We start from the raw sequence: 18,228 nt of genomic DNA on the forward strand, positions 1-18,228 counted from the left end.
GGGCCTACTGGCAATCAGACAGTCACATGGACTTCATCATTTATCTGCTAATTAGAACATGATAAATTAGGGCAGTCATTGAATTATTTCCTTTCATAAAGTATTTTCGTCACGTATTTTGAAGAAACGGAAAGCATATATTAATATCATAACCCCAGACAGCCATTGATTGTTCATGTCCAACTAAGTTTCTGTTCTGCATGTTTATCTCCATAATCACTCATTCTTGAACTTGCAACTGGGTCTTTTCTGTTTCATCAGATCACAAAGGGCTACAAAAACCCAGTTCATGATCACGATCATGGTGATAAAGCTAATCTTTTGTAAAGAAAATGTTGTAAGATACATAAAGAGGCAACTGTTTCAAACGGTCTTCGGCTTCTTGCAGTAGCTTCAACGTTCAAATTCAAATCTGTTCTTGAAGGTAAAAAGAATGTTAGACTGTTGCTTTTTAATCAGCCGTTGGCTTTAAGTTTTCAAATTTTACTCTGTTCTTCAAATTATTGAATCAAAGATTGCTGCTTTATACATTATACTCAGCAATGGAAAATTTTCTGACGCATTGATGATTGTCTGCAGAATTGAGCAATGGAAAATTCAGCCCAGTTATATGAAAACTATGATCTGGGTTATCTGGCTTCACCTTCTTCTGTTGATCAAAATGATCATTCAACGACAGAAACTTCAGTTTACTCAACCATGAGTGGTGAATCTTTCGCATACCGCAGGAGTTATTCAGAGATCTCAACCCTTTCAGACCCCATTGACGACAACGGTTGTTGCAGTGAGCCTTCTCCTTCAAACTGGCCGCCTGCAAGATTAGGAATGAAACAGCAAAAGACTCCCATGGATGGTAAGCTTGATGGTCAAGAAAAAGGAGAATTAGGTAAGTCTTGCTGCAGAAAATTTATTTATTTTCGTTGGAAGATTTTAATTTACCTTACCCACAGGTTATAAGTGCTTAAATTAGTTTAGTGTTGTTACATGAATACCGTAAAAGCCATGTTTTCTGAATCCGTCATTCATTATAATTCATGTGAGGGAAATTTTGTAACATTCATGTTACTAAGACCATTGTGGTTTTAACTTGTTCACAGAGCTAGAGATGATGAAGGAAAGATTTTCAAAACTTTTGCTTGGCGAAGATATGTCTGGAAGTGGTAGGGGTGTCTGCACAGCTGTTACAATCTCAAATGCCATAACTAATCTCTATGGTAATACATTCTTCGTAAGAAAATTTTGAGACATTCATTTAGAATCGTATTGCTTCTTGGTTTATTATGTTCTTAGTCAATTATGTCAACTTTTTCAGCCACTGTGTTTGGGCAAAATTTGAGGTTAGAGCCTCTTAAACCTGAAAAGAAGGCAATGTGGAAGAGAGAAATGGATTGTTTTCTTTCTGTGTGTGACTACATTGTAGAGTTCATCCCGGAGTCAAAGAACTTATCGGATGGAACGCAGGTTGAGGTAAAGTTCCAAATCCAAGAATAATTTTCGTAATACCTGATATGCCATGCTCTCTAAATCCCAGAAATTCATGAAATTTGATGAATGCATCTACTGGTCTTCTCTCCTGTGAAGTTATTTCACTTTTTAGAATTAGAGTTCCGGAGAGAGGGCCTAGTGTCTATATAGAAGATAAATGGGCACTCCCATCCAAAGTCCAACAACAATCCTAAAACCCACATTGAACCATCTACCTAAATCATTATCTGTAAAGTGAATTTGTAATCGACTGTTTACAATCTTCACCTGTTCTTAGTTAATATGATATTGTGATCTTTCAGATGATGGCAAGCAGACCAAGGGCAGATATTTATATCAACCTTCCTGCACTCAGAAAGCTAGATACAATGCTCCTGGTAAGATAACTACCACATTCTTATTCTTGAATCCTAAAGAATCTATAGTTTCAGCTAAAATGTATGTGGGTTTTCTTTGACAGGAAATTTTAGATAGTTTCCAGGGCATGGAATTTTGGTATGCAGAACAGGGCAGCATGTCCTCTAGTTCAACTCTTTCAGGTTCATTTCGTAGAGTTGTTGTTCAGCGGAAAGAGGAGAAATGGTGGCTACCAGTTCCATGTGTTCCTCCAGGTGGTCTCTCTGAGAAGTCAAAGATACACTTACGCCACAAGCGTCATTCTGCTAATCAAATTCACAAGGCAGCCATGACCATTAATAGTAGTATTCTTGCTGAAATGGACATCCCAGATTCTTACTTGGCAACTCTTCCAAAGGTTAGTCCTTATTGCTTTTGATTAGATTTGTGTTACATCATAGTCCAATAAACCGATCTTCTGTTAAAATATTGTCTCCTTTAAATACACAGTTTATTAGAATTTTATAGACTAGATTTCTAGTTTAAGTTTGCTAAATTAAATTTCATATTTTTCAGAGTGGAAAAGCATGTCTTGGAGATTCAGTTTACCGCTATATGTATTCGACAGACAAGTTCTCCCCAGACTATCTCCTTGACTGTCTCAATCTATCATCTGAGCATGAAGCACTTGAGCTTGCAGATCGAGTTGAAGCGTCCATCTATACATGGAGACGAAAAGCCTGTATGAGCCATTCAAAATCCTCATGGGATAAGCTCAAGGGTCTAATGTCTGATACTGACCGCAGTGACAAAAATCACATTTTGGCGGAAAGGGCAGAGAGTTTGTTATTCTACTTGAAGCAGAGGTACCCTGAACTTGCACAGACATCCTTGGACACATGCAAGATTCAATATAATCGGGTAAGTCTCTTGTAACATTCTCCTTAAACATACAGTCCACAGTTTTATTTTTTAGCTTTACCATCCGAAACGAGTCTTAACAGTGTAAGCAGATATTTACATACCCAATATTTCTCCATGTTTTGTTGTTATGAAATTTTCCTGTTACATCTCTAGCCATTTTTGTATTCAGCAAAAACGAAAATTCATTATTCATACACCTGAAATTCATATACCAAAAAGAGAACACAATTGAAAAGCAACTTTTTGGTTTTTGCAGGATGTTGGGCAGGCAATCCTGGAGAGTTATTCAAGAGTGCTAGAAGGCTTAGCATTCAACATTGTCGCTTGGATTGAAGATGTTCTCTTCGTAGACAGAGCAGTGAGATCTCAAGATTACTAACGACTCGCAAATGAGCTAAATATTAAAGGAGGGATATCTCAATCCTGGCTTTTTCTCTGGTCATCTGTCCATTGAACTATTTTTGGTAGATTGATAATACCAAGGTGCTCAGGTGAACGAGCTAGGAAAAGGCTATTTTTTTATTTGTAAATATATGAAGTTAGATGTCATATAAGAACTGTTTCCAAGTCTAGTGGCATTGTTTAAACTGGCAGTCCTAACGCATGCATAATTTTTGTGTGGATAGACGTGAATTTGGGCTGAAATTCTTAAACGTAATTTCATATTTCCATTCTAGAAGAAAATATAGTAACATGAATGAATTTGACCCAAACCCAATAGAAAAAATTGTGGATTTGAGTTTGACTTGAATCTAAAAAGTTGAGTTTGAATTGACAATAAATTCACCAAAAAAGTTGTTGAAAAAAAATTGAAAAAGAAATATTATCAAAAATGATGAAGAAAAAAATTATCAAAAAACAGAAAATATTACTAAAAATAATAAAAAATGGTCAGAAAAATAAATCTACTAATAATTTGCCCGTTTCAAATGGGCTCAACTTAAGTTTAGATTAAGATTACCCAATTTGAATTATACTTATACAAGCTAAACACCCAAACCAATCCAAATCAGTTTAGCATAGATGTACCACTATACAGTAAAATGTCAATTGTAATATATCTGACTTATTTATATTACCATATTTCCACTTGAATCCAACCAAGGGAATTTAATTTCCTATTATACCGCAAAGTATGAAGCCGAAAAAGGCAAATAAAAATAAAATGGCGAAATTTTACCTAGAAAACCAATGCGAGGAAGGCATCCCATATCAAAGAGCTTTAAACATTAACAGTATCCCAAGGCTCAATTATGGACATTTCTTCTATATTTATTATGGAACATAACATTATACCCCACCCCACCCCACCCACGCCCACGCCCACGCCCACGCCCACCGCGACTTGAAATTCTTGAATAGAAGCCTGAAATTGGGTTGCCACTAATTTCTTCAGACCTCGGTGAGAGAACCGCTCCTAAGCCTTAAAGGACCCAATGGCTTCTTAGGATGAGAAGAAGACTGAAATGCCTCAAGTTTTGGCTTACAATTAGCCTGGCTTTGTCCTTTGTTTTCCTTTAAACATTTCTTCAGAGCCTCAGCTTCAGTTTGAGACATTGTCTTCTCTGTGTTATTATTATTACTACTACTGGTACCATTTAAACTTCTTTCGCTATCCATTAAATAAAGGATCACAACACAAGCGTTTTTCAACTGTACCCTGCATGCACAGCACCATCATTCACAATTGTTAACTACGTATTGACAACACCACCATAATACAGATTCAGAGAATCGTGAAAAGAACAAGAACAGAGTTGCCAGGAACTTACTGAGGATAAGAGAGCGAAAGAGAGAAATGGTTTGTCTCAATTTTTCAAGATGATGAGTCAACTGTAGCGGAGTGAAAACAGGAGTAGTGGTTAATATAAACAAGTGGTAGAAGGCGTGATTTAGTGTTTCTGTTAATTGGGTGGGAGTCATGCATAAAGCAACGTATGCCATGTACGAAGATTAAGGGTGAATTCTATCCGATTGGCTCAAATCAAATCTATGACTCGGTTCAAACAATTTAATACCTCAATTTAAAGCCGACTTGTTTTTCCATCCAATTACATTTTATACCTCTTTAACAACATTATTCACCCACAAACAACCCCCCGATAACAATTTACAATAATTTAAATGAATTTAAACTCAAACTTAAATTAGAGATTTTAACTTTTATCTGAACTCAAACCAATTTCAAAATTTGGTTTAAACCGAATCCACCCTTTGAAAGAAAGTCCCCCATAGCTCTCAAAGCAGTACATCTCTTGACTTGCAGGTAAACTAGTAGGCCTATCGTATATTTCGACGGTCTAACATTCCTTACTGAAATGAGATGTACATAATCACAAACCACATATTACATCCCTAATATCAAGTCACCAATCGTCAACAATTTTTTCGGTCCGTTAAGTGATTATCCCACTTCCCTAAAATCATAATTTCCACTTTCATTGGGAAAATTATGGATACCCACCAATGCAGCAACTTGAATTCACATATTATTAAAACTACACAATTATCATCCAATGCATGAATACCTCATCTAACGAGAATAAAATAGCTAAGCAGCTGATAATCCAACTAACCAAATTCAGAATGAATAAAATTATACATACACACTTTTAATATACAATTTAAATATACAAATAATATATCATTATGTAATTAGATAAATTTGAATAAAAAATAAAATAATATCTAATCACACAATAATACATAATTTATGTATTTAAATTATGTACCAAAATATGTATACGTTGCATTGCTCATTGAGAATAAGCTCCACGCATGCTCAACCATCAAGCAACACAAACCGCCTTTCTAAGGCAGTACAAGGCAATTTGTACGGCGACTGGATGTGAAAGAATCAACCAAAATAACCTGATTTTAATGTAATATAACAATGATAGTTGGAGCCCACCCCACCGGCTCGTTGCTCCAACAGATACATCCACACAAATAAATTTTAAAATTGTTTAGTTACCAGAAAATTAAATCAAACAAATTTACTATAGTATGGATTGGATGAACACAGAGCCAGATGAAATAGCAATGGCCAATAATAACAATAATAATAATCACACATGTGCCAATAATAATCACAGAGCCAGATGAAATAGCGATGGCCAATAATAACAATAATAATAATCACACATGTGCCAAAAGAAATCAGCATGAGTATATTTTATTATGACTGAAGAAGAGGGGACATATGTTCATTTGAATTACAAGATTGATGTGCATGAAACAGCTACATAACATTCTTGAGATATTTTACTCTTGAGACCAATCAGCAAAGTAAAACAATAATCTCTATATATACAACAAAGTTTCTGAACCACACCTGGTAGTGCATGGTCCAGTTGGGGCTGATCATAGGGTTAGTCAGTCAAGCAGGCCTGATACCAGGCCGCATGGCAGTGTGAGCACTTCTTTAAACTTTTCCACGGGGACCCGGCGTCCACCACCCTTCTCTCTCCAAAATTGAAGCCCCTTTCAACAGCTCCCTTCAACACCAAAAGCAAGAAGGACAAGTACAAAAATGGAATCTTGAAGCCAATTATGCATAATGAGAACATATATTTACCTGTTGAGGGGTTTGCTCACTCCACACCAAACAAAAATGAAGTTAAACTAAAATTAGCTATCATCATCCACAGCCCCAATGTATGTGAGGTCTGACCGCCTCACCCTAATGGCCCCTTTAAGCCAGCTGGCAGCTCTAAGATTAGCATGATCACCACTGCCTATTACAGCAGTATTACTAGAAGATTGAACTGATCCTGAACCATCTTCAAGGAGTAGCCATGGATCAAATTCCATATCATTATCCTGCTGCAATGGCAATGTCTTGGACTTCACCAAGTTAGCTGCAGTTCTTGCCAAAGGCACTGGATTTCTCTGAGGTGTATTTGAATTTCCTGGGTAAAGCCCGGAGATTGAGATGCTCGGTTGAAGTGATGAAAGAGCAGAAACTGGGGCAGAAAGAGGCTGGCAACTGATGAAGCACCGCACAGAAGGTAGTAATAATGGCATGGCAGCTTGGATACGCCATCTAATTGTGTCAGGTAGTTGCATGCGATCTAAGTCATTCTGCATCAGCAGACAGCTCATCAGAATGTAAATAATAGCGCATTTATTCACTTAGCTTCAAAATCATACATCCTTATAGAAGATTGCACATAAAAGGTGCAAAATTATAAAAGACCTAACTACAGTATATCCTAGGCAAAACATATAATACTTGCTGTTAAGCAGATATCTGTTTACTCAAGTATCTTGACAATGGTCAAACCTGCAAAGTCTCCACCATCTCACGATCAAACCCAAAAGAATCCTTGGACAAGTTGCTTGACTTGGATGCAGGCTTTCTCAACCAGCTTGGTTGGCAGCTACTCAACAACCCATGCAGGATCAATAATAAGCGATCAAACAGACTTTCCCCAGAGAAGTCCACAGAAGGTACAGAAGAATTTTCCAGTGGTGACTCCATCTCCCTTCTAGACTGAAAGCTCTGCAGGGGATAAAAGGAGAGATCTGCATCCTCATGCACAATCCGACTTCCAAGGAGACGAAGAATTACAGAGGCAAGCATGTGCCTCATGTTCCGTCCAGATAACTCCCTGAAAAATTAAACAAGCAGAAAGCTTAGCCAAATTCTATCTGCTATTGCAGCTCAAAGTTGATGATTATGAATTCCGGGCAGAACCAGCACCGCTGGTAAAAAATCCATCTGATAACCAATCCTTCGTCATTAAAATATTCTAAATACAGAGTAAATGGTAAATAAACCTACGTTCAGTATTAGTAAAATCATAGAATATATCATGTATCATTACCCATCTGCATATACAATAGGAAGCAATCTCAGAAGAAACTGCAAGCGCAATGAGATAGAAGCTCGCAAAGCACCAGGGGAGGGTGGAGAAGAATCTGCTGTACCTGCTGCTCGTCTAACCAATCCAGGACTTCCACCTCTTATACCTTTGCGATTATTGCCTTTATTTGTAGGACCTTCAATTCCAGGAGTTGATCCAGCCAGCTTACTTGCTCCCCGAGTTACTGCATTTATTTGTTGCTCAATGCTACCCAACTGCTTGATCAAATCGCTTGCAAAGATATTGCGTGAGTCATCAGAGCTTTGATCTATACAAGGAAGAACTAATTCAATGAATGCCCTCTCAGTAATGCGGTGCTGGCCGGTAATGATACCCTCAGAATCAAGTGCTTGTGTCAACCCTTTGCCATATCGTTTTGAGTCCATGCCTTCTTCAACAACCTCTCCTTCTTCAAGCGAGGCAACTTCCAACTTCTTATCTCCCCTGTTTAAAGCAGGATCAAAACCAGAATTAGACCAACCCCAAGGCTTCCAAAACTGAGCTTTAGTTGAAAGGCCTTTATTCTCGGCAATATTTATAAGACGTTGTCTAATGGTTTTTCGCCCAAAAAGAACATCATTCCCCCCAAGGAACCATTTAGCTGTCAACAACATTGAATCCTCCAGTGACCTCCCAAGGAGATGGACCAATTCTGAGTAAAGGGGAGCAGCATCTGGTCTAACTAATAGCCTTGTAAGGATTATCTCAATAAAATAGTTCTCATTCTCAGATGCAGCAGCTTTTCCAGGACTAGGTGACAACGTGCGGATGGCATCAGCTAAGGGCATATCATGGTTCTCCACTTTCTCAATGAGAGCTTGTTCATTCAAAAGAAGTCTAAGTTCAACCCACTGCCAATGGAATTTTGCAGGTTGCAATGCATCCAATACATTTACAAGTTTATCCAAAAGCTTTGTTTCATTTTCTACGCGTTGCCCTTTAGAATCACCATGCCCAGAAACCTGATTCACATCATCCTGTTTATATATGAAATGAGGCATTTTACAATCAATGATAGAATTCAGAAAAAGCCTTGCACGCAGAGGAACAAATGCCTTATATTTCAAGTGCATGTCCAAACCATTCAACTCCAGCATAGCTGCAAACTCAGCATCAGTGGAATCTGCAGCTACAAGATCATAGAAACCCTGACTGTCTCTTAGAAAAACATCCCTGAAGGGCAAGTGCCTTATGGCATCACTAATGGCCAGTGTTAAAGACTGATACAACTGATGAATGTCTTCACGGTTTGCAAGGTTACCATGTACAATGAATGCCTTCCACCTAACAAATGCAAATATTAAATAGGTAGGTGGAAAGACCAAACTAAGAGGAAGCATTCTCTGCATCCTTGAAAGAGCTACTATAGCTGGTTCACCCAAGAGATCCACAACTAATCCATCACATACAGTTCTGCAGTTCCCCACAAGCAGCCTAAACCAATGCACATAAACTTCAATTGAGTTGTCCACTTTTAAAGCCCCAATTGAACGGGCATTACCATTAGAGGTGGACTTTGTACTTCTAACAAACTGAATTACATCCAACCCTTCCTTTAGTCGAAAGACAGTAACCATTCTTTCCAGGCTGGTAACTCCATGAAGAACGGCACCAATGATCAGATAAGAAATGGAAGCTACAGTTTTTGTCACTTTCCCTATAGCTACTTTTGAAGAATTGTTTAATATATCATTGGGCATACTTTGACTGGAATCATGAGCTTCAGGAGACAACTGAAACTGACTACGAGAAGTCTTTCCAGGAGAAAAAACTCCAGCAAGAGCACACAAAGCTTCTGTTGCAAGAGCTATCTCAAACACCCGGCTTTGACGTTCTCCAAGAGCTTCTTTAAGTAAGCATAAGCAAGTAATATGTATTCGCAAAATGTGCCGAGCAAAGTTTACAAAGCCCGTAGTAGATAGACAATTTTGATAATTGCTTCCAGCCACAAAATCATGCGTCTTGGCCATAATAGGCCCCACATTACCAACAATTGCAGAAACTGCAGATGACACCAAAGATGGATCTCCTTCCTGAGCAGCACCACCAGTCTGCCTAATGCAGTCCATCAATCCAATTATTATTTGTTGGGCGACCTGAAATTCCTCATCTGACTTTTCTATGGCAGGTCCTTTTGGTGAACCAGCTGCCAGGTGCTTTCTCTCTTTTTCCAAGAAATAGAGAAAGGCATCATCCATATGCCGGTGCACAACATCTTTCATGCCCAAACCCACTCTTGATACTCGGCTACCGCTTATTTTTTGACGGAAATAATCATCAAGATCTTCAACACCAGATGGGACGCCAAGAGGAAATCCAAACTCTCCATCCAGAGATCGTCCAGACTCCAGCTCAGAAAGGAGTCTCTTATCACATGTTGACTTGAAATTTTTCTCCCATTCAATGACACTGGCCACATTGTTGTATTTCTTTAACAGATACCTAGCATACCCATAGGCCGCTGAACCTGATACTCTTCCATTGGAGGTCATAACTGCTGCAGCACGATGCATTGTAGCAGACAAGGCTTCAGGAATAAGATCTGCTGCAACAAGTATGTTCTCATACCTGGAATAAATACATCATTACACATACAAGGAAAAAATAGATATGTACTGAATCTCTGTGCCAAACATCCAGGTGTCAAAGCCAAATCATGACAGAACCGATAAAGGAGGAAAAAAGATAAATAATTAAGAAAGGACAACTTTTAAAGGCAAAATATATTTGCTTGTAGCAGACACAAGCAGGATTTATCTAATCTCTTGATAAATATTCCTACAGATGAAAGAAAATAAAATAAATTAATATAACTATAAAAGCATCCTAAATAATGCTGTAAAGTTGTAATTACAGAAGAAAGAGATCTAATAAGTCAGCTACTGAAATCAAAGCACAAAAAATAAACAGATAGCAAGCAAAAAAAATCAAGCATTTGCACACAAAAGCAAACAAAGCTGAAATCAAATTCCAAAGATGAAGGTGTCAAAGAGGAACTGTTAAGTGAATGAATCCAATTTAGACTGCACCTGCGAATTGATGATAACAGAAATGCCTCCCCCACTTCATAGACATGGCTTTCAGCATTTCGTGAAATCATTGGAACATTCCTTCCACTGTGTATTGTTGAACTGGGACTATTAAGAACCTTTGGCAACAACCAAAGAAGAAATTTGGCAGCAGAAACTAAATCACTACAAGCATTCATAAAATACAGCAGAGCAGATACTTCATCCTCACCAAGCCTCCACCGTAGAGAGGTTCTATCATCAACAGGAACATAAGGCCTACTAAATTGGCCAACCTTGGCAGCAGTCTTCTCAGAATCCTCAACAAGCTGCCTAACTACAGATATCAACCAAACTGTGATTGTCCTCTTGTCTACAAAATGCAGTTTCTTTAAAGCCTTTCCAATTGAAACAATATCTCCATAATGGGTAGTCCTGACCCCATCCATAGACTTAAGAGTTTCTCCATCTGCTCCAGTCCTATGGTGGAGACAGCTTACCTTACTATCACATACATGACTTGTTGATGCTCCCTGGCTACCTTCAATCCTAGCTGCTGCTAACTGAGCAAGACTTTGAGTTCTGCGTGCAATCTTCTGCCGACCTCTAGACACCTGCTTGCTTGACTTAAGTGGTGGATCAACTTTGAATGACTCTATGGGTTTGGGTCCCTTCCTCACCCACCACATATCTTCATCATCAGATTGAATTGGTGAAGGTATATGAAGAAATGAACTCTTTTCTTCACTTAATTTTTGTCTCTTCGCCCGTTTACAATCTTCACATCCAGGTGTTCCTTCTGATGGATCCATCTTGTTGCCTGCTGTCCCCAAAGGCCTCTTCACACTCCCTTGAGATTCATCCAGTCCCATGTCTACAGATGTAGCCAATGAACTAGGGAGCTGCAGCAGAACTGAAATAGAAGCCTTCAGTTCTTCAATGTCAGCATCACTTTTCACATTTTTACCAGAAGATTTACTGGAACAAGACCTGAAAGTTTTCCACTGATCAGCTCTAGAAAGAGCAATACCATCTTTTCCATGGATCTGATTGGACTTTAACTTCCGATATTGACTACGAAGAAGCTCTTGCAGTACAACACGACGCTCGTTTGAGTAAACATTAATGGCATCCGAAAGTTGAGATCCCTCAGCAATCCTCGCCTCTTTTAATGCATCACGCAGAAACAATCCAGGCAGCTGCTTCAGAGTTTGATGGTGTCTCCTCCTTCTGTCCGCGTCTACCATAGGACCATTATTTTCCAAAATTCCACAAACTATCAGCTGCCTCACATATGCCTGAGGGTAAAAAATGCCAGACCGTACAAGTTCACATATGAAATGCTGAAGGCGCTTGACACCCTCTCCTTTGTGAACTTCATGTTGATCAATCCAACATACAATGATATCATGTAAAGGACCAGGACTTTCAAATATATCTGACGAATGTATTCTAATTCCATCCAAATGTTTCGCATTTTTTATTTCACAACCACTTCCCAGAAATTTCCTGCCCGTATAACTATTCTGCTGGTTGGAAACTTTTGCAACACTCTCAGACTTGCGGCGTGGTGGCAAATGCCAATCTCTTATTTTTAGCTTCAACAGTCGTATAGCAACATATATTTGTGAAAAATCTTTAATCCCCGTGAACTTAGCGTCATGCATTGGAGAAGTTCGAAAATCTCTGAAATCACATGTTGCCCACTCACAAAGGAAGAATACAGAGCAAACAAATGACAGGCTTACAGCCCCAATCCACTTCAGCGAAGATCTTAAGCATGGACTGACTTGTTCTATCCAACCTTCATCAACAGCTCCATCATGAAGATCTTCAAAAAGATATTTATAAGCCCCTCTTACATCTCCTTGCAGAAGTGCTTTATCCAAGGACTGTATAGCTTTAGCAACACTGTGACCAGGGTAACCAGGGCTAGCACCCTTCGCAAGATTATCCACACGCCTCTGAATGGCAGAAATGACACATTCAAACGAAATGGATTGATACTGTGCATCAACCCCTTTCCATCTAAACACATTGGCAGCATCAGTTGAGCTATTCTTTATCTTTCCTGCATCTTCAGATGCCTTCATCATAAAATTTCCATCATTTGCTGCATAAGATACTACACAAGGTGGTAATGGGAAACAATCTAAAGCAACAAACGTATCAGGTACAGCCAGTATTAGATATCGAAGCATCTCAGCTAATGCAGACATAGTATATGCCCTCCGAGAATTATCTACAAGATCAGATCCACCAGGAGAAGGCTCACGAATAAGATGAATTGCGATTCCAACAAGGGACCGTACATATGTTTGCGATAATACAATAGTTTCTAAAACATCATAAATGATAGGCAATACCAACTGCAAAATCTCTAGCAATTCTTTTTCCTGAAACTGAAGATACAGGAATAAAAACTAGAGAAGTAAAACACACAAAAAAAAAAAAGGTTGAAATTATATTTTTCATTAGAGCAGGAACCATGTCGTACGCAAAATTAAGACCTAAAATAAAATAAGCATACCACAAAAAAATACCTTCAGTTGCCCCAGAACCCAATCGATAATATGAGAAGGAAGAAGCAGCCCTTCTGCATGGTGCCATTGCACAAGACGCACCACATACCACCATTTAAAATGTAGGGAAGGCTCCTCACCATCCATGACTGCTGCTGGATCACTCCTTTGCAGAACAGACCCAGAATAAAGCACTTGTGGCGATCGATCTCTGGAGTGCTGATTAGAATGAGAATTATTTCGTGAGATGAACTCATCCAGGAGGTATTGCAAGTAATCAATAACATCTTTCGTCCAGAGCTCAGTGCGAGACAACTGAATTTTGTCAGTAGCCCCACAAGAAATATTAGTTGAACTGGGACGGACCTGGAAAAATACAGCTACAAAGTGATGTCTTCCAATACATAAACATATGCATATTCGAAAGAAAAGAGAAAACCAAGTACAATTGAATGAGTTTGACAATTTTCCCCAACAAACCAAGCATCTATACCTGATTAAGATAAGTTACTTTAATAAACCAAGTTGCTCTCAGCAATGGAACATTATTCCGAATAAGTACTTCAAATAAGGATCTTTTCCTATACCCATGAGGAACATGGTCGGCCAAAGAACATAATTGCTTATGTTGTTGAGATAAACCCTATAATAAAAAAGGAAAAGGAAGATTTTAAATTAGTAAAACATAAATAAATAGGTACCAAGAAAGAAATTATTAGATAGAAACTGAGTATAAAACTCATACCTCAATCCATTTCTTCTTGAAATCTTCACCACATTGCCTCAGCTCAGGATAAGCACCAGGCTTAGATAAAAGTGAACCAGAAAGAGGCACTCCATAAACTTGACCAGCCTGTCATTACAAACATAAGAGTACAACTTCAATTTCCATGACAACCACATAGAACTTCCATATAGACACATGCATATTCCATAAATATATGCATAAATTATCTCAGAAAATGAAATTATAGAATAACCCACTAAAGGTACGCATTGGTTCAAGAAAAAGTACAAAAGCAGGCATATGGGAGACAGGTTTGAAGAGTGTGTGTGTGAAAATAAAATTATAGAATAACCCACTAAAGGTACAAATTGGTTCAAGAAAAAGTTAAAAAGCAGGCATATGGGAGACAGGTTTGAAGAGTGTGCACGCATATATATTATTACTTCCACAAAACCTAGTCAATAGGAGATGATCAATGGATCACCTTGCGCTTTTGAGCTCGAGATTCATTAATGGCCCTTAGACATTTTCTGATTGCCTGCAGGTAAGAGCAAATACTTAACCATCAGGCAAACTCCTAATCATTATCCATCGTACTAAATCCAGCATGGAGAAAGTATCAGAATTTTAAAAGGTCATCCCAGCCTCATGAATCAAGTCATTCACCTCTCTGCATTTCAGGACAACAGGCTTACTGAAAGTTTGAACCTGAGATGGTGAAATCTCCCTATTTTCCTGTCCAGCATATAAAACCAAGTTAGATTACAACCACCAAGGGCATCATATATGTGCTCTCATCATCAATATTTCGCAAGTAATACATGCTTTGATGATTATATTCCTTGCAAGATACACTAAGGGGCCTATTTATTCATACCAAATTAAATGCTTCTCCAGACAAACGACAATACAATGTTACTTTCACAAACACATCAAAGGACCCATTTATTCAGACTAACTTATGCTTATGCTACTGTGGCCTACAACTATACCAAATCTCAAGGAACCTGAGCATATTGTAGAGAAGAAAAAAAGATTTCTCCTTAATTTGTGACTAAGAATAAGAAAAAAGGGTAAAGTGGAAAAAGAGCTCAGACAGAATGTACAATTTAACGAATAAAACAATAACATATGAATGCTGCAACTTGGAAATCTAACAAGAATAGGTGGATTATAAGAGTGTACCTCAAGTCCTTCAACAGTCTCCTTGTATCCATTCTGCACATATTCTCTAGTGAGAGTCTCCTCAGGGCAATTTGGAGTTTGAGGGTGAAAATCAGGTGGCCCAAGCCTATGGATAGAATTATGATAAATTAAAAGATGGACAAGAGGAATTACTATGCAACATAAGGTAACATGTTTAAGAAGCCAAATACCAGAATCTGAAACTACTACACTTATGCACTCATAGCTACTTGCAAGCTCTTAACCCCATTCTGTATTCTATGTTAAATAGTTCCACAGGAGGCCAAATTAACTAATACAAAAAAATGAAAATAAGAATGCCACAGTTTTAGAAAAATTACCTGGAATTCAAAGGTTCTTTATCACACTTCAACTTGTACGGGGTTAACGGAATTGACCGCCTATAAATTGAGAAAAATTCACTTAGTTATGAGGGAACAACCTTGTTCACTTAAAAACTGTCTTGTAAAGAAAAAATAAAGAAATCGCCTTCAAAATATGATCCCCAAGCTTTTAACTAAAAAAGGAATTGCTTTAAGTGAAAAATTATTGGTGACTGAGGAAAGAGAAGGCCAAGCAATTCATAAAGACCAATTTGATAAGACAGCAGACATTATTTAACCGTTACCTAGAATTTACAGAGAAGTTAGAAGGCAGCACAGATGAATCAGTTCGGGAAGTATCCCTAGCTGATGCCCCGCCTATTGCACTGTTATTTACAGCACTAGTGCAGCCGCTAGCATGATACCGTTGCATTTCTCCCAACTACCACCGGCATGCTGCTTTCAGCATCAACAAACTAGAAGCATGTAACTAAATAAGCAGGATCACCCTGTGAGCTATAAAATAGAAACTTTTTCGGATAAAAAAGGAATAAAGTTAGATACAACAACCAAAGACTCAATTCTATCACCTCAAGTATTTAATATCTCTTGGTTAATGCAACACACCTCCCCTAGCAATGACAGAATGTGAATAGATATACTGCATTTATCCAATTAACAAAATTTTAGCTCATCCGATGAAACAAGCCATGATAATCAATGCTGCAAATGAATGGCAGAATTCTGACCTATCAAGAAGAGAGCAAAACAATACATCTCGAACAAAAAAGTGATCATGTGGGGAAATACAGAATAAGCGACAGAGAAAACCCTAATCAACCAATATAGTGTATCAAAAAGTTGAAACTTGTACCATCTTTCTTATATTTACTTACAAGTTTAATTTATTTTTACAGCCATTCTAAATATAAGATACAAAGTCAAGAATTAGGTGATAAAACAATTTTGCTAGTCTAAATTGCCAAAACATAATACATTACATAACACCCTAAAGTTTTATATTAAGCTCTCAGAAAAAGTTAGGAGTTGCCAAAATTTTGGAGCAGCAACATTAATAACATGTCAAATGCAAACCCCATAATACTGGGTACAAACCTGCCGCAATCGTTTCAGTTCAACTAATCAATAAATAACCTAATTATTCGTATTTGTCAGACATCTAACTTGTTAGAAATAAAACAAACACTATAGTAAAATGTTGAACCTCCCTGTAAACATAAACTTCAAACTTCCACAACACATAAACCTCAGTTTGAAAATGCCAAATTAACACAATTAGAAACAAAAGGAATAAAGCAATAAACTTCCAAAAAGAAAGGTTCAAACTTGTATCAATATCTCCACTAGAATGCAAAACAGCAACTAAGATTAATCAAATCACTTTGATCTGCAAACATTAATCATGAAACTACCCCCAATAGCTCAGCCCTAGCACTTCCCATCCCAAGATAACAAACCCCAGGGGCCTAATCAGTTCAAAACCAAAATGAAACGATAAAAACTTTTAAAAAAGGACAATAAATGGCACCGTATCCATCTATTAACAAAACAAATCTAATCGCAAGGAAAATTACATCCCAATTACGTCTTCTATCTTACCAACACGAATATAAACACTAAATCACCAAATCTACAACCAAAAGCATCCTAATTTCAACAAATACAAAAATTAGGGTTTATGGTCAACTCTAATTTTAGGTTCAGAAACAAGTAATTAACCTACTCCAGATTAGGGTTAAAGCGTAGCAGTATGACTAGGGTTTTGATGGCAAAAGCGTAAATTACAAGAGAACAAGTACAGGATGGAACGGGACAAAAGATAGGTTTAGATTGCTAGAGAGAAAGAGCAGTAGAAGCGTACCTTGAAAGAATTTCGGATTGAAAAAATTTCAGAGATTTTAGAGAAAAATAAATTTTAGGGTTATCGAAGAGAAGAGTCTCGGGCTTTGAGGATTTTGACCCTTTTTAGCTTTGCTGATGACGACGACGATGATGATGATGCCCCTGTTGCTTCCTGTGCTAAAAAGAATAAAAGAGAACAAGAGAGTGATCTACTACTGATTAAAAAAAAACTATTTTTTTAAGCTGTATATTTTCTCCTTCCGTTTTTGCCCTTTTAGTTCAATTTTGAATTTTCCTCCTGTAACAGTTGCTTTCGAATTTAGTGAAAATGAAACTAATTATGGTAATGTGTTCAGTTTCAATCTTTTAAATTATGTATTATTATTTTATTAAATAATTTTAAATTAAAATAAAATTAACACTTAAATTATTAATATATTGTTTAAATAGTTAATTAGTTATTTAAAATTAAATATATATAACATTATTCGGTTTAATCAGACTTTGTTTTAATTAAAGTGATAAGAGCTTGATGTGTCAATGTTAAGAAGGAATATTATTCAAAACTCAAATATTTGGAAAGAAGGTAATCTAGTCCCATCTTACCTTGTCAGGACCTCATTCAACTCACTACTCCTGTCTTTGGTACCCACTTTGGACATGGCCAGCTCCTATGGTATGATAGGCAAAACTCGGATCTGAGCGGCCTCAAATTCGTGTTGGGTTTAAGTTTTTCGATAATATATCAAAATAATATTTTTAATTGATCTATTTTAGTGGTGATGAAACTGATTTAAATGAGGTTATTCATTACCAAAAAGAAAATTCATCTTTGAATCAAATAAACCAAGTTTGAACCTCATAATTTTAGTTTTAAATCAATCTTGAATTGATTTTTTTTCTTAATTTGAGTTAATCTTGAGTTTAGAGATAGATTTAAGTCAAATCGAACTTGATTTGAGTTCGCTCAAGATTGATTGTGATATA

General features: G+C 37.4%; 2 protein-coding genes and 1 long non-coding RNA gene across 12 annotated transcripts; 1 reads left to right on the forward strand and 2 right to left on the reverse strand.

The window, feature by feature from the left end:
- Positions 1-3,329, forward strand: LOC123222653 (rop guanine nucleotide exchange factor 2-like). The gene is made up of 8 exons (XM_044645533.1): positions 1-424; positions 580-886; positions 1,098-1,214; positions 1,313-1,467; positions 1,788-1,862; positions 1,946-2,239; positions 2,398-2,742; positions 3,002-3,329. The coding sequence occupies exons 2-8, from the start codon at positions 589-591 to the stop codon at positions 3,122-3,124; spliced, it is 1,407 nt and encodes a 468-aa protein (XP_044501468.1). The 5' UTR covers positions 1-424; positions 580-588; the 3' UTR covers positions 3,125-3,329.
- Positions 3,330-4,269: 940 nt separating this feature from the next.
- LOC123224475 lies at positions 4,270-5,345 on the reverse strand. The gene is made up of 2 exons (XR_006503977.1): positions 4,518-5,345; positions 4,270-4,405 (listed from the first exon to the last, which is right to left on the reverse strand). It is a non-coding gene; the product is annotated as an uncharacterized LOC123224475 (long non-coding RNA).
- Positions 5,346-5,892: 547 nt separating this feature from the next.
- LOC123224399 (mediator of RNA polymerase II transcription subunit 12-like) lies at positions 5,893-17,443 on the reverse strand. 10 transcript variants are annotated; one of them, XR_006503956.1, is made up of 15 exons: positions 17,261-17,443; positions 15,969-16,039; positions 15,684-15,894; positions 15,397-15,456; positions 15,056-15,161; positions 14,537-14,605; positions 14,355-14,408; positions 13,889-13,996; positions 13,637-13,786; positions 13,165-13,509; positions 10,643-13,044; positions 7,575-10,181; positions 7,031-7,358; positions 6,323-6,828; positions 5,893-6,242 (listed from the first exon to the last, which is right to left on the reverse strand). XR_006503956.1 is itself a non-coding variant. In XM_044648051.1 (14 exons), the coding sequence occupies exons 3-14, from the start codon at positions 15,809-15,811 to the stop codon at positions 6,376-6,378; spliced, it is 6,810 nt and encodes a 2,269-aa protein (XP_044503986.1). In that variant the 5' UTR covers positions 15,812-15,834; positions 15,969-16,039; positions 17,261-17,443; the 3' UTR covers positions 5,893-6,375. The 10 variants fall into 10 exon arrangements, 9 of the variants coding, with proteins under 9 accessions (XP_044503986.1, XP_044503981.1, XP_044503982.1 ...); XM_044648051.1 differs by having other exon boundaries at positions 5,893-6,828; positions 15,684-15,834; XM_044648046.1 differs by having other exon boundaries at positions 5,893-6,828; positions 15,684-15,854.
- Positions 17,444-18,228: the final 785 nt, after the last annotated feature.

This window comes from Mangifera indica, chromosome 8 (genome assembly GCF_011075055.1).
Source record: "Mangifera indica cultivar Alphonso chromosome 8, CATAS_Mindica_2.1, whole genome shotgun sequence".
NCBI lineage: Eukaryota > Viridiplantae > Streptophyta > Magnoliopsida > Sapindales > Anacardiaceae > Mangifera > Mangifera indica.

What these genes read in the sequence shown, in the direction of transcription:
- LOC123224399 (XM_044648050.1), bottom strand. Translation starts at nt 15,811, where the DNA reads ATGCAACGGTATCATGCTAGCGGCTGCACTAGTGCTGTAAATAACAGT. An exon ending in TTGTCCTGAAATGCAGAGAG is followed by an intron (nt 14,409 to 14,536) that starts GTGAATGACTTG and finishes TCTTACCTGCAG; the next exon opens with GCAATCAGAAAATGTCTAAG. An exon ending in CTGTTATCATCAATTCGCAG is followed by an intron (nt 10,182 to 10,642) that starts GTGCAGTCTAAA and finishes TATTTATTCCAG; the next exon opens with GTATGAGAACATACTTGTTG.
- LOC123222653 (XM_044645533.1), top strand. Translation starts at nt 589, where the DNA reads ATGGAAAATTCAGCCCAGTTATATGAAAACTATGATCTGGGTTATCTG. An exon ending in AGCTAGATACAATGCTCCTG is followed by an intron (nt 1,863 to 1,945) that starts GTAAGATAACTA and finishes TTTCTTTGACAG; the next exon opens with GAAATTTTAGATAGTTTCCA. An exon ending in GCAAGATTCAATATAATCGG is followed by an intron (nt 2,743 to 3,001) that starts GTAAGTCTCTTG and finishes TGGTTTTTGCAG; the next exon opens with GATGTTGGGCAGGCAATCCT.